This window comes from Maniola hyperantus, chromosome 4 (genome assembly GCF_902806685.2).
Source record: "Maniola hyperantus chromosome 4, iAphHyp1.2, whole genome shotgun sequence".
In the NCBI taxonomy this organism is placed as follows: Eukaryota; Metazoa; Arthropoda; class Insecta; order Lepidoptera; family Nymphalidae; genus Maniola; species Maniola hyperantus.
Genome location: NC_048539.1, coordinates 10322489 through 10344632, shown reverse-complemented (window position 1 = coordinate 10344632; position 22144 = coordinate 10322489). Strand labels below are relative to the sequence as shown.

The following is a 22144-nucleotide window of genomic DNA, read 5'->3' as shown; positions in this document are numbered from 1 at the left end:
AAATCAATTTATTTGTACCACTTAAGTATTACAAAATATTAAATTCACTATTTTACAAATACATATAATATTGTGTTGATATAATATGTAGGGATAGGTGCTTTTCATTTTTTGTAAGTGCCTATACTAAGTTCATTAATAAAATTAAAATTAAGTAGTAAGTAGGTAATTATTAGATATACTAGCTGCCCCGGCGAACTTTGTACCACCTAACAGTCGATTCTTTTCAGGCAATTTTTTAAATTTTTCTCTCCGTAAGAACCATCCCCGTACTTCAAGGGATATTATAAAAAATGAATTAGCGAAATCAGTTCAGCTGTTCTCGAGATTGCGCAAATACGTCTCATAATTATTATTGTCTCAAATAAATAGCGTAAAATATAGATAGATAGATAAAATATAGATGCCTGCGATTCGTTTGCGTGGATTTCCTTTTTTTTACCCGTGGGTACTCTTTAATTTTCCGGAATAAAAAGTAGCCTATATCGTTTACCGGAATGCAAGCTAACTCTCTACCTATACCAAGGTAAAAGTAAAGTGAAAAGGTAACAGACAGACAGACACATTTTTACACTTAAGTATCCCGACTAATATTATAAAGGCGAAACTTTGTATGTGTGTGTGTGTGTTTGTGTGTGTGTATGTTTTTTACTCCTTCACGCAAAAACTACTGAGATAGGAGGGATTTGACTGAAATTTGGAATGAAGATAGATTATACCCTGGATTAACACAAAGGCTACTTTTTATCCCGGAAAATCAAAGAGTTCCCGCGGGATTTTGAAAAACGCGGATGTCGCGGGCATCAGCTAGTGATATTAATATGAATTAAAACCATACTCTACCTGTATGAAATTCAAATGAACATTATGAATATTGAACATCAATCACGTAATTATAAAAGTCTTGACGATGCAAAGTAATGCCACCGCATCACGTTGGGATACCTTACAATTCGTTCAATTCTTTCTATATGAAAAGCTACTCGAATACGGACTGTCCGGGACTGCCCCTTATCCTTTCGTGAAAATGACACGCATCCGTACAAGTGAGTGCAAATTAACAGTTTCGTAGCAGATGTCGGTCCAAGTCGCTGAAACTCGTCCGAGGCAGGGCACCCGAGGGCTCATGAATAATTAAACTGAGGCGATAACTCACCAGCCGCCCGCGCCCGCCCCGCGGTCTGCGGACGTAGCACTTCGAGGAAACGTCTTTTTTATGGCTTAATTAGTTATATCTCGACGTTTCTGTGTTGTCAGTTGTAAAAACTTACTATTTATTATAAGTACAAAATATTTACCAAAAAACCTAATGTTAACCTAACTTTTTGAAGTGAATGGTTCTTTAGGCACATTGGGTTCGATTTTAATGGGTAAAAACTTTGGTGGGTGGGTCGTGTCACCGACATGCTTATTTCGTGGTCGACATAATATTTATAATGAAAATACTAAGCATCGTATAATCATCGTATTAATCGTGATACGCACCCAGCGCACGATTAATACGATGACTATATACGATGCCGAAGATAATCGATGATGATTTTGAATTATCTTAATCGTATCGTATTAATCGTGGCACGTACCCGCTTCTTCTTCTTCTTCGCTCTGGGCTGGTTTCCGCACTTAAACGTTTCCGTCTGTTGTGCGTGCATTGCCCCTCCCCGCTGAAGTCTTCACTCCAGCCATCCAAGCTCACTCCAGAAGCCGAGTAGACCGCCCAGGTTGCCGAGGGCTTCATGGAATGAGGTCGGGGAACCCAAATGGCGTTCGCGTTGTTCTGCTACGCCCGTGCACTCTAGGACCACGTGCGTCGGTGTTTCGTCGACCTCCATGCATGCCCTGCACAAAGGACTGTCGGTGACACCTATAACGAAAAGGTGTTTGTTTAGTGGGCTATGCCCTGTTATGAGTCCCACCACCTTCCTAAGTTTACCTCTGTCCAGGCGGAGTAGTTTGTTAGTTTGCCGTTTGTCTATGTTGGGGAAAGCCTCTTTGGCTTGCCTGCAGTCTGTTGTGTTCGCCCATAGTTGGGAATGCTCTTTTTGTGTTAGTTCATGCAACCAGGTTTTATACTCACTGAAGGGTATGGGAACAATAGGTTCTGGCCCGATCACCTTCAATGTCGTAGCCTTTCGTGCTAGTGCGTCGGCCGCCTCGTTTCCCTGGTCTCCATCATGTCCTTTGACCCACCTTAGGGTGATGTCGTTTGACATGGCGAGTGTTTCCAGAGTCTTGTGGCAGTCTTGTATGAGTTGTGAGGTCGTCGAGAATCTAGCCAAGGCTTTAAGAGCAGCTTGGCTATCAGAGTTAATGTTAATTTTAAAGTTTGTTACCTGTCGATTGGCCACGGCTATAGCCGCGGTCATAATGCCCACACACTCTGCTTGGAAGACAGAGTTGTCCTTACCGAGTGCGTGACTTATTCTCATGTTTAGTTCTTGGCAGTAGGCTCCAGCTCCTGTGCCCGTTTTCGTTTTGGATCCGTCGGTGTACACTTCTATTGTGTCTTGTGCTGGCTTCGGATCTAAGTTCTTCTCTGAGTTTATCTTGTAGTTTTTGTCTAGTATGTGTTGTTTTTCGGTTCTGTCGCATTTCCACTGCAAACGTGGTTCTTTGTTTATGCTTTGCCCTAGAATTTTAGTGTGCATTGTGTTTTGTTCTTTCCAATGCCCTGAGGTTTTCAGTCTCAGGGCTGCGAGTGTTGCTTCTTCTTTGATGTGTATGTGTAGGGGCGGAATGCCCAATATGACTTCTAACGCTGCTGTTGGTGTGGTGCTCATGCAGCCGGTAATGGCGAGGCATGCTTGTCGTTGAAATTTCTGTAGTTCTTGCTGGGCGGTAGTAAGGAGAGTTCTTGGCCACCATACAAGTGCAGCATATGTTAGTGAACATCTTACTACCGATAGGTATAACCATTTCATTATCTTTGGTTTTAGCCCCCATTTTTTCCCTAGCATGCGTTTGCATTGGTTTAGTATTGCTAGTGATTTTTTGGTTTTATCTTCTGTATGCCTTTTCCAGCTGAGTTTGCTGTCCAGTGTCACACCGAGATATTTTACCTCTGCGGACAGTTCAAGGCTTGTGTTAAACAAAGTTGGTGGTTTGGTTAGTTCAATTTTCCTTTTGTTGGTAAACAGTATCATCTCTGTTTTCTTCGGATTTACTGTAAGTTCGTTTTCATTGCACCATCTTTCTATTAAGCGCAAAGCTCGTTGCATGACTTCGTATAATGTGTTTTCTAGCTTACCACTGATTAGGATGGTGAGATCATCTGCATAACCAATGGTATAGAACCCACTTTTATTTAGTTTGGTTATCAGGTCGTCAACTACAAGGTTCCATAGTATTGGTGACAGGACACCTCCTTGAGGACAGCCTCTCGCCACTATGCCTTTTGTGACTCCGTTGATGTCTAGTTGTATGATTCTCTGTTCTAGTAAAGCTCTTATCCAGCTGCGTATGGTTTTTGACGCCTTGTATCTTCCCAAGGCTTTGTCTATGCTATCGAAAGTTGTTTTATCAAAGGCTCCTTCAATGTCTATGAACACGCCTAGTGTCGATAATTTGTTTTCGAGGTCATGTTCGATTTTGGTAACAACAGAATGAAGTGCGGTTTCTGTTGATTTGCCCGTACTGTAAGCGTGTTGATGTGAGTGTAAAGGTAGATGTTTTAAGGTTCTGTCCCTGAGGGACCTGTCGACAAGTCTTTCGAGCGTTTTTAGTAGGAAAGATGTAAGGCTGATTGGTCTGAAAGACTTCGGCAATGTGTAGTCACTCCTTCCAGGTTTTGGTAGGAAGACCACTTTCACTTCTCTCCAGGCCATTGGTATGTATTTGTATGCTATGCAGGCCTTGTATATTATTTCCAGCCATGGTGTCAGTTGAAGTTTTCCCCATTGTAAAAGTGCTGGGAAAATGGTGTCGGTCCCTCCTGTTTTGAAAGGGTGGAAGGTGTCAATAGCCCAGCTGATTCTATCTCGCGTGACTATGTTGTTGGCAAAGTCCCAATCCTCTTCTATTGGATGGTGACCAAGGGTGCTTCCCCAGTTTGTTGAATCTACTATTCTACAGCCAGGGAAGTGTGTTTCGATGAGCGTTTCGCTTATCTCTTTGTCGTCCTTGGTGTATGTTCCGTCCGCTTTCCTCAGTGAGCCGAGTGTGCGGGTGTTGTCGTTTGCTAGAATCTTGCGTATGCGAGCAGCAGTATCGTTTGATTCTATGCTTGTGCAGAACTTATGCCAGGAAGCTTTTTCCTTTTCCCTGACGCGTTTATTGTATTGGTATTGGGCTTCCTTATAGTTGTCCCAATCTTGTTCTTGCTTGGTGTTTTTGGCTCTGTTGAAAAGATGTCTGAGTTTTTTCCTCATTCTTTCCAGATCAGGACCCCACCAGTTGTTTTTCGATGGTTGCTTTATGTTGTTTTTCTTTAGGGGACAAGCTTGTTCATAGCTTGTCTTAATATATTTCGTTAGTTTATTTACGTTTTCTTCGATGTTGGCGATATCATCGATGTCTTGTGGTTTATTTACGCCTATCTGATGTGTCAGCAGGCTTTTGTATTTTAATCTGTCGGTTTTTCTTGGGTTTCTCCTTGGTACGTGTGGAGTTATCATGAGATCTAGCTCGTAGCATATCCGCCTGTGGTCAGATAGTGAAGGCTCGTCACTGACTCGCCAGTTTTTTACCTGATCTGCGGCTCTGGTTGACGCTAAGGTTATATCAATTATGGTTTGGTACCTACTCGTCACGAAGGTCGGTTCGGTGCCTATGTTAATAATTGTTAGGTTAGTGGTTAGTATATAGTTCACAAATTGCTCACCACGTTTGTTGTTGACTTTGCATCCCCATAGGTTGTGATGCGCGTTGCTATCGACAGAGATAATTAAATCGATGTCGTTATCCTCACAGTGTATTACAAGTTCCACCAGTTCTTTTGGTGGTATTTGGTCTTCGATGGGCATGTATATTGATGCTAGAACCACCGGTCTTGGTGGTCGCCCCATGCCTTGTTGTATTCCGTTATTTATTTTGACTGCTGTCAGATCTCTGGAACAGTATTGTGTTAGTAGTAACGCTGTAATACAGCGTGGAGTGTAGATGCATGTTCTTGGTGGTTCGTCGGTGCTGTGTGAAAAGATCTTACCATGACAGCTTCCGAAACCACATATAGTTTTTCCCCTGACCCACGGCTCCTGGATCAGGGCGATGGTCTCGTCTTCAACCTCCAGCTGCCTACGTAACGTGGCCGTGGCAAGGTGTTTGTGCTGGAGGTTGGTTTGGATAATTTTCATTTCTCCGTCGCCCTCTGTGCCGGGGGTTGTTCGGCAGGGGCAGTTTCCTCTGGAGCGTCTTGTGTCGCCTTTTTCTCCCGGGGTCGTATAAGGTTCGTCCGGGGGTCCGCTAGCATTTCCTCGATTCTGTCGAGGACTGTGCTCACGGAGGGCTCAGGTGTTGCAGGGAGCTGACTGGTTAGTTCATCCACATCCATGTCACCACCCACATCAGGCTCCTCTCGGTTTTCAGGCTCTAAGTTATGCCCGGGCGGTACATCACTTAGTCCTTCATCCGTGAAGAACCTGATGTAGATAGTGCCCGTGGAGTAGGCGACCTTCCTGCCGCGCTCCAGGATCGTTGGTAGTTCCTCGTTGGGGATTCCTAATATTAGGAACACCCCAGGAGGGCTGCTAGTTGTTCGTGAGTAGCTGAACAAAACCCACTGTGACACCTTGTACCACGGGTTTTGGTGAGATAGGACTTGATGTAGTTGGCCTATCTCCCCGTCGTAGCCCGGGACGTATAGCCCCGACCTTACCCTAATTGGTATTTCGGTCTGTTGTATCACAGTGAGTTTTGTTCCGCTCTTGGGTGATGTCAAATTTGGTACCACGTTCTTGAGCCAGTTAAGCGCTTGGTCGTCGTGGCACCACATTTTTAGAACACCCTCGCTGAGGAAGGCTTTACCTTCAAACGCCGGGGCGTATCGGGTTTGGCCTGGCGCCAAGGGTTCGATACAGGCCGCGAAAATCGCCTTCTGTATCAGACCCTGTATGGTGTTCGCCTCAGCTTGGGTTAGGTCAGTTCTAGGGGTAGTTGTCACAGCCACACTCAAGTGCGATTGGACGGCTTTCGCGTAGTTGTCCTTCGCGTCTCGGTGTGGTCTGTGGTCTGTTCGTGGACGTTTATATTCCCCCCTGGGTGATATTGTGTCGTCAAGTCTGTTCCTTTTGTTGTTAGGTTGACTTGACGACGGTCCGGGGTTGTTCTGTGTGTCTGGTTGTGTCGTTCCCCTGTTCCTCTTCCTAAAGCGGGGGTGAGCCCGCTTGTTAGGTGGGTGGGGGGCTTCCTGCATGTTGTCTCTGTCTGGTTTGGTTGTTGTTGTTGTTGTTGTTGTCGTTGTTGTCGTTGGGGGTCGAGCGGTGTTGGAACCGTCGGGGCCCGTTGCGCCCCGCGTCCGGGTTGGGTTCCCTTTGGGGTCAGTGTGACCGCCATCGTTCCCCCTGTCCATGACCACGGTTTGCCCAGCCCCGCCGGTGGTGGTGCTCGACTCTCCCGAGGCATGTGGGTTGCGGTCAGAGGCCGATACCTGCCCGCTCGCATGTCCGCCGGCGAAATAGCTAGGGGTTGCGCGGGTGTCCACGAGAGGACGTCCTCCACTTAGCGGGGGCCGCCCTTCGTTTCTTCCCTTGCTTCCCCCGGCCGAGTCGCCGGCACCCGCGGTTGGGCAGTCGGGTTCTTTCCGCTTCCCGCCTTCGACCTTCCTAGTGTCAGTCGGTCGGTTATTTCCTGTGTCCGTCTGTCCGTCCTTGTGTGTATCCATTTGTTGTCTCGTCCGTCGGTCTGTCCTTTTTCCCTTTTTCTTCTTTTTTGGAGCCACAAGCGTCCATGCACTTGCGCTGGCAGGTGCCGGGATCGCTGCGGCTAGGGCGGACATGTCCAATATGGGGTTTGCTGAGGTCGTTGGTTTAAGGTGCGGGTCGTTGCCCCCTCCTGATACGGTGGGGCAGCCTGGGCCCTGGGTGCCGTCCGTGGACGACGCCTGGGTGCCAGGGTGGGATTTGGGCTCTGAGCCGCTACCCACCAGGAGACTATTATGTTTTATCGAGTCCGCCATTTTTTTTAGAAAAGGTGTGTTAGTTGTATAGTGTTTATGTGTGTCTCTGTGTGTTTAGAGTGAGTGTGGAGTGTGCGGGAGTTTAGGGTTGTTTACAGGAATTTGATGGAAGGTTGTTTGGTTAGGAGGGGGATGGGTGGAACACGGAAAGAGGGTTGCTGGATTCTGCTCCGGTGTTGGGAGTGGTACCGTAGCAGTCCTTCTTGTCCAGGGTCCTGGGGGACACCGGCAATCCGCAACCCCGCCGACCCGCCCGGTTGCATGAAGGATGCCTCGTATAGCCGAGCTGGCGAATGTTCGTGGGCCGCTGAGACCCAGACCATTAGCCAGTTCTGCCACGCCGGGTTCACGCCACATTGGGTTCGATTTTAATGGGTAAAAACTTTGGTGGGTGGGTCGTGTCACCGACATGCTTATTTCGTGGTCGACATAATATTTATAATGAAAATACTAAGCATCGTATAATCATCGTATTAATCGTGATACGCACCCAGCGCACGATTAATACGATGACTATATACGATGCCGAAGATAATCGATGATGATTTTGAATTATCTTAATCGTATCGTATTAATCGTGGCACGTACCCGCTATTTACATTTGAATAAACATATTCTGTAGTTGGCTAGGTACTCCACTAAAGAATTGTTTTTTTTTACATGCATTATGAAAGAAGAGCGATAACATTTTTATAAATCTAATACGTAGAAGTTTTCTTAAACATGGCAACATTTAAGATGAACCAAAATAAGAACTAAGGCACGCGGAACCCAGGGACCAGAGTTTACGATTATTGTGGGCTTAATTATACAAACACGAGTGCAACACTAAAGAGTTCCAGCCGTTTGAAGTTACACGAAGGTAAACTTAATTAAAGTAAAAGCTTAAAAAGGCTAATTAAAAGAGAATTTACTAAACTGAGTTGGTCTCTACCCCTGGTCTCTACATAGCCTCATAAATAGAGCGGGAATAAAAATTGGAATCGAAACACATTTTTGGTATTGTAGGTGCTATACTGGGTTGTTTTAGCAATCTATCTGTTAATATTTATGTGTTTGTAGGTTTATTGATTTTTTCAAGTAAAAAGCCATCGTTAACCGTTCCACATGTCATAGGCTGCATGATGTCATGAAAAAATTGACAAACAAAAACTTTCCAGTTTGGTAACAAAGTAAATTCTCAGTCACTAGGTTTTAGTTTTGTCTTGTTAGTAAATACCACGGAACAGAAAAAACATTCTTTCTGTTCCGTGGTAAATACCATGTAAAGAGGTAGTTAATTGTGGATTTAGGTTGTAACCTATGTAGGTTCCTAATAACTATTAAATTCTACAGAGGATAAATTATACCAACCACTACTAAAACCATACCAAAACCACGAAAACCATGCCGCCCTAGGATTTTCAAAAAAAAAACTGTCATACCCCTTCCAGGTTAGCCCGCTTCCATGTTAGACTGCATCATCACCTACCACCAGGTGAGATTGCAGTCAAGGGCTAACTTCTGAATAAATAATTAAAAAAAATTAACCTATCGCTTCAATGCATTACTTACCTACTATATGCATATCTATAGTTAGGTTAACCAAAGTAAAAGCTAATAAGAGCTTTTGGGCCTGTGGGATCTATAAAACTTTTATGTTATACTTCATCTCCTTTGGTGGTATATCTATTTGCGTAAAAATCCTTAAATCGTCATTTTGGGGTGCACTCTTTGGAAATAGGTAGAGAGTATAAGGATCCTAAGTCCCTGAAAATTGGGAAGCGTCGAAAGATTTGGTCAGATAAGGCTTTCGAGATCAAAGCCTCCGCCGGGTGATAAAAAAACGTGAGGACCGACATCACCGACATCGATCCGCTACGTTGTCATTCCCGTCACGGTTTGCAGCCTACTGCGCCGTCGCTATGGCAACGTACACTCACCGGCTAAAGTGTTTCTAATCTAGTTAACAGATCATTTTTATAGCATTTTAGCGGGTTTTCTGCCAAGAACTATAAGAGATATGTAAACAGCGTTTATGTAGAACATTAAATTTTCTGCAACATTTATTTGAAACTTTTTGATTTTTTCGGCCGTTTATATTATAAGGAGATATTAATATAACGAATTTTTGCACACTTTTGCAATTTTTTTTGCAAATTTTCCTGATGGCTGACGCCTTACAGGCTGTAAGGCGTCAGCCCTGACTTTTAAGACTCATTATATGGAGATACTCCAAAAAAATATAGGTACTTTTCGCAGTTCAAGTTCTGCTATGGTTCCGTCATCAACTGGCGCCTTCTTGTTGATGAGTTGCTTAATTTCGTAATATTAAACTCGTATAGACGTCCAGGATATCTTTTACGTAGTAGTGGTTCAGTTTAGCTCTTGAATATCTAGCGAAATCTTCAGCAAACATTGTATACCTAGTATGCGACAGGTCGAGCTGGCAATCGGGGTGGGGACGCTCCGCACACCCGCACAGCCCCCGCGCTTACGCGGTGCCGGATAGCGCGGGCGCTGTGTGGGTAATTGGGTATGTAGGGCGTCTCCCCACCTCATACCCCGATTGCCATCTCGACCTGTCGCGAACTATAGACTGGATTGTAGTCTGCCTAGTTTGGGTAATGCTTTGGTTTTAGTTTGGTTCATGTAAAGTAGGTACCTACCTAAAAAATTAAACATATTCGTCACCATCACGACACAGCTCTCAAGGCCGTCGAGTAACGAGTTATCGAGCAGTACCTACTGTACGTACTTACCTATTTACATTTCTGTCGATAAAGGTGATGTCGTCAAGGACTCATGCTATGCTATGTAAAAATAAGAGCTTTCATTTAACCCTTTTTTTATGGACTGTACTAAAAAACCGCCCAAATGTTACTTTTGAAAAGTTTGCTCAAGAATTTCGCTCTAAACAAACGTTTATCACAATTCATTTGTTTGTTTATCAGTAGCTAAGTTTTTTTGAGTTATCGAGCGAAGAGTGTTCAAAGTGATTGATTTTTCTATAGCTATTGATTAATTAATTTCTATAGATATTGACAAGATTGAATATACCTATTTTCTTTAAATAATATTATGTATGTTGCTCCATGGTCTAACTCAATGACCACTACACCCCACATGCTACGAGTATAAATACCTACACCGGACGGAAGCACAGAGCACTGGTCTTCCCGGCTTCACCTATTAGACAGTTGTTTACCTTTCTAGCGGTTTTTAACCCTTACTCTCGTAAACTAAACAAAGTGCCTTAAATAATTCTCTTCTTCTCTAAATATTATTTAAAGAAAAGCTGTTAAATTGCGCGTAACTTCTAAGGAAACGCGTTAGCAGGCGCTCGATTGCGAGAAAACTGCATCAATCATTATTACAATAGCAATGGTTGTGATTGACAGAATTTATGGTATTCTCTTCTTCTGACCTCTTGAAATGGCTTAAAACATCGTATTAACAGGAAGGCACCCAAGCAGTTGTAATTAAGGGTTTTACAACTACATTTGTCCCCATCACTTCCGGTGTACCCCAGGCCTTGCACCTTGGGCCTTTGCTCTTTAAATATTTTTATAAATGACGTCATTAAACGTGTTAAAAATTCTAATATACTATTATATGCTGACGACATCAAAATTTTTAAAGTAATTAGAACAGTAAAAGACTGTCAAGATCTGCAGGAAGACTTAGATTGCATTAGTTAATATTGTACAAATAATGGTTTAGAGTTGAATGTGACTAAATGTTGCACTATTTATTACCTTTACGAGGAAAAGAATTGGATTTGCTATAATTGTTAGTTATTTGAAAAACTGGTGCGCAGAGTCAATGCGGTGCGAGACCTAGGGGTTCAGCTGGATAGTTGACTATTATTTGATTAAGATTTAACTAAAATTAGAAATAGAGCGTTAGGATTTATTAGATAGCGTCAGTTGATTTCAAAAATCCAAATACCCTCGTCTTGCTTTAATTTATTTGGAAGATCTCATTTAGAGCATGCTTCTACTGCGTGAAATATAATAAGAAATATGTGCATTTAGACCAATTTCATCACAAAATTGGTTGTAGCTGAACTAAAAAGTTAAAATAACTACCTATATATAACTATATATTCGTAACCACTTCATAACGTACTAACTCCTTGTAATTCATTTTACTTAATTTAATTACGAGCTCCCGCACAAAATTCGATAGATAATGTAATTAAGTAAACACTTAATAGGCGTATGTACCTACTAACTATGAATAAATAGCTAACCCCATAGACGTTGGGGTCCCAAGGTGCTGGAATGGCGACTGCGTTGGAAGAGCCCCCCCCCCCCCCTAAGTGGACGGACGACATCAGACGAGTCCCATGGCACCGCTGTATTCAGGCGTCGCAAGACCGTGACATGTAGGGACTTCCCTACAAGAGATCTCAATGCTGCTCAATCAAGAGACAAAAACTGTACATTGTATCCATACTGAGAGAGCATCAACCAATCAGGGATGATTGCGATCGTAACATTCTACCGCAATCGAGCCGCTGTGTTAGTTAGGTAGGTACTAATTTCCCAATAGGTTCAGTGTACATTACTGGCCACAAATCGTTACGCCAGTATTTGTAACTTTCTAATAAACTAGCTAACACACTTGGGCTGCAATTAGAGTCGATTTCTAAATGTAAAGGTATGCCCAGCTAACTTTTGCTCTATATTTTTATTATTGTAAGAGCGATCACGCATTCATCATAATATTATCCGAATCCGTGAAAATACGTAGGTATATTACTTACGCACTAATCCGATCTCTGATCCCAATCTATGAAATATCTACTCATATTATTTGAATCCGAGGCACGACCGAGATATTCTTACGGATGAGTGATGGCGGAGAGATATCGGATAACGGAAGTCGGATGTAGTCATGATGTAGTGCGTAAACTACCATACAAATAGTTCTATGACTACTTCGGAACATATTTTCACAGACTCGGATCGGATCAGTGCGGCCGACTCTAAGGGCCGACTTTTCAAACATCAATTAATAGGAACTTTTATCTACAATTTTCGTAATGGAAATTTGTCAAAACGTCAAATTTATCTATATATATAAAAGGAAAAGGTGACTGACTGACTGACTGACTGATCTATCAACGCACAGCTCAAACTACTGGACGGATCGGGCTGAAATTTGGCATGCAGATAGCTATTATGATGTAGACATCCGCTAAGAAAGGATTTTTGAAAATTCAACCCCTAAGAGGGTGAAATAGGGGTTTGAAGTTTGTATGAAAGTCAGTTAGTTTTGAAGTAAGAATCGTGAAATTTTTCTATTTTTCTATATATGTATATAAAAGGAAAAGGTGACTGACTGACTGATCTATCAACGCACAGCTCAAACTACTGGACAGATCGGGCTGAAATTTGGCATGCAGATAGCTATTATGACGTAGGCATTGGCTAAGAAAGGATTTTTGAAAATTCAACCCCTAAGAAGGTGAAATAGGGGTTTGAAGTTTGTATGAAAGTCAGTTAGTTTTGAAGTAGGAATCGTGAAATTTTGTATTTACACAAATTGTTATAAACATAGAAAACGTGTATCATGGTTTTTGAAAAATTTAGCCCCTAAATAGAAAATAAAGGGGTTTGAAATTTGTATGAAAGTCTGTCAGTTTTAAAATTTGAATCAAGATATCGAGTATATAAATGTAAGTATATATTATAGAAAACAGATGACGTAGGCATCCGCTTAGAAAGGATTTTGGAAAACTAAACCCCTCAGGGGTTAAAATAGGGATTGAAAATTGACACTGTTTTAACCCCTGAGGGGTTTAGTTTTCCAAAATTATTTTTAAGCGGATGCCTACGTCATCTGTTTTCTATAATATATACCTACTTACATTTACATACTCAAATGTGGCTAATTCCTTTGTACACAATCTCTAAACTAAACTAAAATATCACGTCTAAATCTATTGCTATCCCTTTCATAATGTTGCTTGCGGAAAAGGAAAACACTAGATTTAGACCTGTTAATTTAGTTTAGTTTAGAGATTGTTTACTAGAGAATCGGCCCCTTATCTTGATTTAAATTTTAAAACTGACAGACTTTCATACAAATTTCAAACCCCTTAATTTTCTACTTATGGGCTAAATTTTTCTTACTTCAAAACTGACAGACTTTCATACAAACTTCAAATCCCTATTTCACCCTTATAGGGGTTGCATTTTTAATGCCATATTTTATTAAGCTCATATTATGTTAAAATCTCATTGTTAAAGATCAACCCTAAGGGTGTAAAATAGGAGTTTAAATTTTGTTTACTCCACGCGGACGAAGTCGCGGGCATAAGCTAGTTCTTCAGATAAAAGTTATTTGACGATTTAAAAATCGAAAGCTTCTAAGATAAAGTTTATCTGGCGGTTGAGAAGCAGGTCCTAAACAGAATGTATGGAATTTAAAATGCATTCGCTATAAAGTTGTAAACTAAAGACACGCTTCAAGCACTTCAGGTGGTATGCGTCTGCGGTGTACGAGTACTTCGAGAACTCTTCAGATTATTAAGGGCTATCACCGAGCTCTTAGACGTCGCAGACGCGCTGTCTAGTGTCTGCCGCCGGAAATGCATCTGCCCTAGAAGTAGGCTGTCTAGGTATCTTCTACTCTGTACTTTGTAGCAATAGTCGTAATAATATTAAAACTTGATTAATCTCTGATCAAAATTCTGAATCTGAATGTTTATCTTTCATCATCATCATCATCATCATCATCATCATTATTAACCGATAGAAGTCGTACTTAGAGTAGAGTGATACAAATATTTTCATTCATTTGGGGAATTCGGTAAGCAGACCTAACTTAGTACACATCTCTCCCTCCGCTCTGGTAAACGAAGACTAGGTAGGTACCTATACGTAGGTACCTAGGTAGCTACCTACTTAACTAATAATAACCTAACGGATAAAAAGTTGATCGCAACTACTTCTTTTTACTCGACACTTATAATAGGTAATAATTATCTTACCCCTGTTGTCATCGTTTTATAGAACTCCACATCTCTGATCTCACTAACACTTTGTCTAAGCACGACATTCAGGTAAGGCGCCGCTAATACTGTAAGAGTTATATTTCAAAGTGCTCAGCGTGGCTTTGCCGGCAGTAAAAACGATTATGTGGCTATAAACAGCTTCGTTATTCAAACAGCTCAAATTACTTGCTCAGCACTATGTTTTCAGTCCATCATAAATCAACAATGCAAGTTTGATGTGCCTTCTGTCTTATAAACACAACAATGTTTATATTAACAGCTGGTCTACGTAACGTACAAAACACCGCCCTACGGACAAGGAACACGGAAGAACTGAATCGCCTGAAATTTACAAAGTTATGTTGTGATCCCACACTCCTACTGTGTGGTGTGCATCCTCTTTATTTATAAAGTTATATGACATTGTTTAAAACAGTGCCCTCTAGTGGTAAATAGCAAAACTATTACGTTAACAGTGTTACTCGGTGATGTAAAGCTAAATGTACATTGTTACGTAATTTTTATATTTTGCAATAGATGGCACTAGTTTGTTAAATCCATAATAGGTCCCGCAGACGGTCAAGCATGTTTGTCAAATTTTATGTTTTTGACGTTTTGTTTGATGCCGTCCACAGAGTACTTTTTACATAAGGAAATAGAGTACTATCTCGCGAGCTAATAGTGGCAACAGCTTAGTAGCGCCATCTGTATCTGACGAACGGAACTAATATTTATAATATATACATACCTACCTATATATATAATATAGACTGCTTTATAGGTTCATTATTCATACCTATACATATAATACATACATATAGGACTGCTATGGAAGGTTGGATTGTGTTCAGATTAATTATTTATTAATATTTGACTCCCTTACAATTTAACATATCATGTAAATTTAAAAAAAAATCTATAATAATTAATCTGAACACATATTTTTAAATAATAGAAATTTTTGGATTCTAATCTTTATTTTTACCAAAATTAATCCTAATCACTCTTCCTTATCCTAATAAAAACAGTTGATAAAGTTCCCTGAGGACTGGGGTCTGGTGCCGAGTAGTTTAATTTCAAGATATCCCCACCAATATTATGAATCCAGGTCATAAAACGATCCAAATCTTTTGCAAGATTTGGAAATTCATGCAGGACATTTTCTATACCTGAAAAGTAAAAATACGAGTATCTTAGTATGGTCACAAGTTCATAATATGTTCACTAAATCTGACTCAATTCACATTTCTGTAGAAGCCTTTTACAAAATTCATCAGTAATCTGCTTTAACACACTTTAAAGTTTAAGATACAATATACCTTGTCAACAGGGGCGTGCAGGTCATAGAGGCATAAATGCACTGCTTACCCCAGTTGTAATAGCTCAATGCATATTTTTCAATATGACCTGCCAAATAAGCAGGTTCCTAGCTAACTAATGCCTACCCTGGCTTCAAACCTGTGCACGCCACTGCTTGTCAAGCTGTGATAGCCTAGTGGTTAGGACGTCCACCTTCTAATCTGAGGTTGGGGGTTCAATACAGGGCACACACCTCTAACTTTTCGGAGTTATGTGTGTTTTAATTAATTAAATATCACTTGCTTTAACGGTGAAGGAAAACATCGTGAGGAAACCTGCATGCCTGAGAGTTCTCCATAATGTTATCAAAGGGTGTGAAGTCTACCAATCCGCACATGGCCAGTGTGGTAGACTATGGCTAAACCCCTTCTCACTCTGAGAGATGACCCGTGCTCTGTAGTGAGCCAGCGATGGGTTGATCATGATAGGAATTTGGTCTAGAAAAACTAAAGAAATACCTACTTCTTTATTCAAATAAACTTTTAAATAGGTGCTTTCGAATCGTCAAGAGAATCTATCACTGGATCGGAAACCTATGCGTGAACCATATTATTGTCATCAAGTTCAAGGAATGTAATAAAAATTGCATTCAAGGATTAAAGTAGATAATGGCATTTACAAACCTGCAGTGAATCTGAACAGCCTGGAATACAGCCCCTCTTGTAAGACATGTTCACTAAACTTAACTAGTACCTAACTAAAACTATACTGGAGTCCTGTCTCGAAAATAAACACTGGAGCTCTGTCTCAAAACACTGGAGTCCTGTCTCAAAACACTGGAAGTCTCTGTTTCAAACATGGATATGGAAAACTTAAAATTTCTTTGGTCTCAAAACACTAGAATCTCTGACAGCTTACTTAGCGTGGGTTGGCTTCACTGGTTTGCTAAACGTAGCGTGAAATCACTAACAACTTTAAATAGTCACAAAAGGTATTAAAAATAGTAAAATCAGAAAATAATTACGACCGCCAGCACAGACCAGAAGGGGTTGTTTGCACAGACCAATAACATATAGGCCCAATTTCTGATTTCTACCATATCAGTAGCAAAAAATTGTCTGACAATTTTATTTTGAAGAATATTTATTAAATCAATGATACATACCAAAGGTAGAACCAAATAAAATATTGGTAAATAGAAATTAATGGTTAGAGAATATTTTTTTGCTTTAAAATACAAATATGTCAATGTAAACTAAACTACCAATTTGGTAGAAAAATTAAACATGGGATGCCTTGACCACAGAATAATATATCGAATTTGTCCAGTCACAGTAGCGCGGTCTGCTATTGCCTTTTGGTACTAAATGAATTGAAGTACCATGCTATTTGTACTAAAGGCTCGCTTACACCTAATCCGTTATCGGCCGATCTTTACTCGGGCGTCGTCGGCCAAACTCGGCCGATCAAATCAAACGTATGTAAAAGAATGCGTGCGCGTACACTACTGCAACCGTCATCGCCCGTTAACTCCCGATGACGGCCGATCAACCGCCGAGTCCGAACTTGTTGGGATTTCTCGCCAGTCTGCCGGCGACTATAGAGCAAACTGCATGAGTTTGATTTAATTATTCCGTCTTTGTTCTGTTGTTTCGTGAGTAAATTGTATTCTGTGATGTGTACTGTGGTACGAATTTTCTAAAAGATACATTTCTTCGAAATCCTCCATTTTAAAAATGCGTCTGCACTCTGTAAAGCCGCACAGTCAACTACAGAACAGAAGACCGGCAACGTCCAATGTCGGCACGTGTGTAAGCACATGCACGTCCGAATTACTCGTCCGAGTAGTTCCGTCCGCCATCGGCCGACAAAGTCGGTTTTGGTGTACGCCTACCGTAAGATTGATGACCCTGATGCCGTCAACAAAAACAAGAGCACGGTGCAAATACCATTCCAATGTAGGGCGATTGTCTTTACAATCTCAATTGTTCTAATTGGCTGAATTTGTGCGATTCTCGTTGCAACAATGCATTGTAGCCAACAGCCAACACATTGTTAAAGATAATGCAAGAAATCCTTTGTTCGCGGTGCTCATCACTCAGACCCTATGCTCAGCGCAGTATCCCTTTCTGGATTCTGCGTCGAAAGAGACGCCTTGTTTGACAAACGTTTGACAAGCCTGTTTGACAGACCTGTTTGAATGGTATTTGTATTTTATGATTTTTACCGTACCGTGAACGTTTTTGACGTTTTGTTTGATGACGTCATCAAACAAAACGTCATCAAACAAAAAACGAAAAATTTGACAAACATGCTTGAACGTTTACGGGGCCTCTAAGAGCCCAATACCAGTGACAGACGACAGTGGACTAGTCAATGGGCTATGGTCACAGAGTACATTGAATATAGGGGTAGCTATGGTCAATGGGTGCACAGAACGTCCTACTCTGTGCCGTAGTGAATATTCTCTTTGGTGCAGTGTCAAATGTTATCATAGGTGTCAACTGTCAATCAATGTTAAAATGACATTTTCGAAATTGAAATTTTGACTTTAGCTGCACAGTTTAGTTGTTTTGTTTTGATAATAATAAAAATATAAAACATCACATTTACAAACTACTTAAAACAAATTATAACTGTTGTATAGTTAAAACTTAAAAACTATCAGGTTAAAGACTTATTTTATCCAAAATGGTGAAGGTTTGGAAGTTGGGTCTCATAAGTTACGATACAGCGTTTAAAATTCAGTCTTCTATAGCCCGAAAGCACCTGGACGCTATGATGAAAGGAGTAAATAGTGACTATGATACCCTTCTGTTGGTTGAACACAAGCCAGTTTATACTGTAGGTAAGAAAATGAAACTAACCTCACTTCATATACTCAGCTACTTGTCTGCTATAATATTACTTTAGGTAGGTATGGGCTATAGTCCGCTACAGATTGAGACGGGGGGACGCCCAGCACACCCGCACGTCATCTGCGCTCGCCCGCCCTGGGTTAGCGCGGCGGTTGTGCGGGTGTGAGAGGCGTTCCCTCCCCAATTACCATTTCGACCTGTCGCGTAAACTAGCGCAGCAATTTCCTAACATAATTCATACTTTTTGTCATAATAATAAAATAAACTTTCATGTTTATAGTATTAGTAAATGACGCTATCGATTTTTTCCATGTGGATTTAGGTTTTTTTAATCCTGTGGGAACTCTGTTTTTCTCTTTAAAAAAGAAACTTGGTCATTATCCTCATGAGAGCTATCTCTGTACAAAAATTTGTCAAAATCGGTTAAACTAGCGTTAGCCATAAAAACTAGCGCACACACACACACTTTCACATTTATATTGTTAGTGTGTAGGAATTAGAATTTAGAATTAGGATGACTTATATCAAGAATTGTATGTATTTCTTATTTTTGGGAAGATCATTAAAACAATTTACTAAAACAACAACTCTACAAGAAAATTCAGACTCTTCTGTGCCCCATTTTTATTAAAATTATAATGTTTTCTATTACAGGTATAAGAGATGAGACCCCTAAAGAAGATATTATAAGGCTATGTAATTTGGGAGCAGAATTTAGAAAAACAAACAGAGGTGGTCTGATCACATTTCACGGGCCAGGTCAACTTGTTGCATACCCAATTATTAATTTGAAACATTTTAAAACAAGTGTTAGATGGTATGTTGACCGATTAGAAGAGACTGTGATCAACATGTGTGATGAACTAGGTAAGGAATACTATATCAGGCCTGGTGGCTAGCATAAAAATTAGATCACATTGTGTTAGTTTAACTTAATTGTTGTAATTGGTGCCAACAGAATTATTCTTGCTACAACTGCATTTGAACCAAAAGTGAGAGTGGCAGTCAATCAGTGGCAGTTGCAATCAAAGTGGTTACTAAATGATAAAAATTCTATTGTATAGTTTTGCCCAGTTATAGCTAAATAATTGTTAAATCTGTTCAGTTACAAAGTGACACGTAAATCGACAGTCAGCAGTTAACTACATTCGGTTCACCCTAGAATTACTCGAAACCATTTCCTAGCTGACACTTACGTACTAGAAGAAACCTACCTTCCTAATCGAGTAGGTTTTATAGTTCCTGAGATTTTGTGATTAGTCAGTGAGTGAGTGGTATTTCACTTTTATATATATTTAGATTACTGGTTAATATCAATATTGTTTTAGTTTGTCATGCATAATGAGTAGTGCACTGTGCAATCCACAGAATGTTCTTCAATGTATTTGTCTGAATTAGGAATAATATATTTTATACTAGCTGATGCCCACGACTTCTTACACATGGATATAGGCTCTTAAATTTTCTGGGATAAAAAGTAGCCTATGTCCTTCCCCGGGTTGCAAGCTACCCTGTACCAAATTTCGTAAAAATTGGTTGAACGGTTGAGCCGTGAAAAGCTAGCAGACAGACAGACACACACACTTTCGCATTTATAATATAAGTATAGATGAATTTTTGAACTACATAATAATAATAATTTAATAACTACTTGTTGTTCTAGGTATAAAAGCTGGTAGATCACCACATACTGGAGTTTGGGTTGAAGACAACAAAATTGCAGCCATTGGCATACATGCATCCAGGTACGTCACCACACATGGCATCTCTTTGAATTGCAACAATGATCTATCATGGTTCGAGCATATTGACCCTTGTGGGATTGAAGATAAGGGTGTTACTTCCTTGACCAATGAAACTGGTGTTGTGTGCACTATAGACAATATGACGCCAATATTTGTAAAGAATTTTGAGAAAGTATTTAGTTGTAAGACAGAGGAGTTTGAAAGTGACCTCCAAAAAGAAATACTGGATAGTCTTTGTAGTAAATTGATGATTGATGCAATTTAGATACTCATAGTGAACTAGGAAAATTTGTAAGTATAGTACGCGACAGATCGAAATAACAATTGGGGAGGGAACGCCCTGCACACCCGCACAGCCCTGTGCTAACTCGGTGTGGGCGAGCGCCATCCCTCCGTCGGGGTGTACCCCCGTCTCATGCCCTGATTGCCATCTCGACCTGTCGCGGGCTATATGTACTATTAATTTTACTTATCATAATGAAATCTCTTACTTGTTACTTATTTATAAGTAGTCAAAATTGTTTGTTCTGTCATAGTTTACAAATGTGATGAAATAAAAAACTGTATGATTTGTACAATTTTATTTCATTTATAAAATAAAATAAGAAAATAAATAAGTAAGTATATTAGTAATTCTAAATAAATAAAAAAGAAATCTCAAGTTGGGTTAAGAGAAACACTGGTTCACTGATTTAAACAAAAGTGTGCAATATAAATTCCAATTTCTACAAAACCCAACTGAAAGTCCAATTAGATAATATTATACTCATAAAAGAAACCGTAATATTACTGTTACATAGTGCCAAGCGACAGACAACAGTATATTTACAAGATTTTTTTCTCTAAAAATTTTTCTCATAAATCTTACAAAAGTTTGAATACATTTAAGTCCTTAATGGGCACAATTAAATAAGTATTCCTAAACTATAATAATAATAATTCTTTAACCTAGAGAAGTTCTGCCAATTTGATTAATAACTAGACAAATTATAAATATTCAGAATATTCCCTTCAAATCCATAGGCTATGAATAATTAATTGTAAAATTTTTAGGGAATATTCCAAAAAGAGCTAAAGTTTCAAAATTGATCTAGCTACTGTTTATCCGATAATTAATTAATAAATGCAAAGTCTGAATTTTTACTAAGAACATTTCATAATATACTAAGGCACCTATCGACTATATTACCTAAATTCGATGCGGCTATAATATCTCATTCGAAAAATTAAAATTTAATATTAGCGACAAGTTGTACCTCTATTCGTATAACTACTTAAAATTATTAAATGCTTTAAAATGCAATAGGTTACCTTCAGGTAAATGCAAAACACGGCGGTGGTTACATTTCATTCGACATAATATTCGGTCACCACAATTATTCCTTAACCTACAATGGACGGATATAATGACATGAACAATGACATGACAAAATGTTACATTATGGAAATTCGAGTCAGTCATTTGTATCACAAGTTCCTCTGTAATACAAGTATTGGAACGGTACACAATTCGTTTAAACCACTTATTGCTATGGCTTCTTGGATACAGAAGTAGATTATGACATGTGCTTCGGGGGTGTCAGCCATTTCCGCATATAGTAGCAGAAGATTGTGGCGATATATAACAGGACTAAGAGAGCACACGCTACTCCGAGTAATAATACCGATGCCTTACTGGGGCATGGCTCCACAATCGTAACTGTTTTTTCTGCAAACAAAGGAAATTGATTAGAATGATATTAGAGAAAGTACAATGGATCATTCGTATTTTTTTGATCGGAGCCGTTTTGAACTTCTAACACTCCATGTATAATAAGCAGAACATAAAGAATTGCAAGCGTTATAAATTAGTCCCCAATTTAAAAATTATACGTATCTAAACTTTTTATCCAAGACTATTAATCAGTCTATGTCAGTCTGGTACGGAGTACTGTTGCCACCGTTGAGATGGATCTGCCAAGTACCAACGCGATCCATTAGACTTGATAGATTGCCGCATCCAAAAATTATTGGTGATGAATCACTAACTCGGGCGAAATTGCTCAATCTACAACACCGTTGCAATATCGCCTGTCTGTCGGATACTTATATATTTGTGAGAGTGTGCTCCACAATCTTGTTCCTCCTTGACCGTTCTACCACAGAA

The 22144-nt window shown here is 40.1% G+C and overlaps 3 protein-coding genes across 3 annotated transcripts in view; 1 reads left to right on the top strand and 2 right to left on the bottom strand.

Annotated features, from left to right (window-relative positions):
* The window catches only part of LOC117997230 (protein sickie-like), a 304036-nt gene extending 289642 nt beyond the window's left edge, over window positions 1-14394 (bottom strand). Inside the window, exon 1 of the mRNA XM_069509867.1 lies at window positions 14094-14394. The gene's annotated coding sequence lies outside the window, so the exon portion shown is untranslated. The remainder of the gene's footprint in view (window positions 1-14093) is intronic.
* Window positions 14395-17929: 3535 nt separating this feature from the next.
* On the top strand, window positions 17930-20576 carry Lipt2 (Lipoyl(octanoyl) transferase 2). Its single transcript, XM_034985345.2, has 3 exons — window positions 17930-18243; window positions 18908-19120; window positions 19917-20576. Exons 1-3 carry the CDS (start codon window positions 18087-18089, stop codon window positions 20261-20263), a joined length of 717 nt encoding a protein of 238 aa, XP_034841236.1. The 5' UTR covers window positions 17930-18086; the 3' UTR covers window positions 20264-20576.
* Window positions 20565-22144, bottom strand: part of tyn (trynity) — a 93382-nt gene continuing 91802 nt past the window's right edge. The window contains exon 17 of the mRNA XM_034985338.2: window positions 20565-21706. Coding sequence (XP_034841229.1) covers window positions 21555-21706 — 152 coding nt within the window. The 3' untranslated portion in view covers window positions 20565-21554. The remainder of the gene's footprint in view (window positions 21707-22144) is intronic.

Coding starts and splice junctions, on each gene's coding strand:
- Lipt2 (XM_034985345.2), top strand. CDS start 18,087: ATGGTGAAGGTTTGGAAGTTGGGTCTCATAAGTTACGATACAGCGTTT. Junction 18,244..18,907: donor CAAGCCAGTTTATACTGTAG/GTAAGAAAATGA, acceptor TTTCTATTACAG/GTATAAGAGATGAGACCCCT. Junction 19,121..19,916: donor CAACATGTGTGATGAACTAG/GTAAGGAATACT, acceptor TTGTTGTTCTAG/GTATAAAAGCTGGTAGATCA.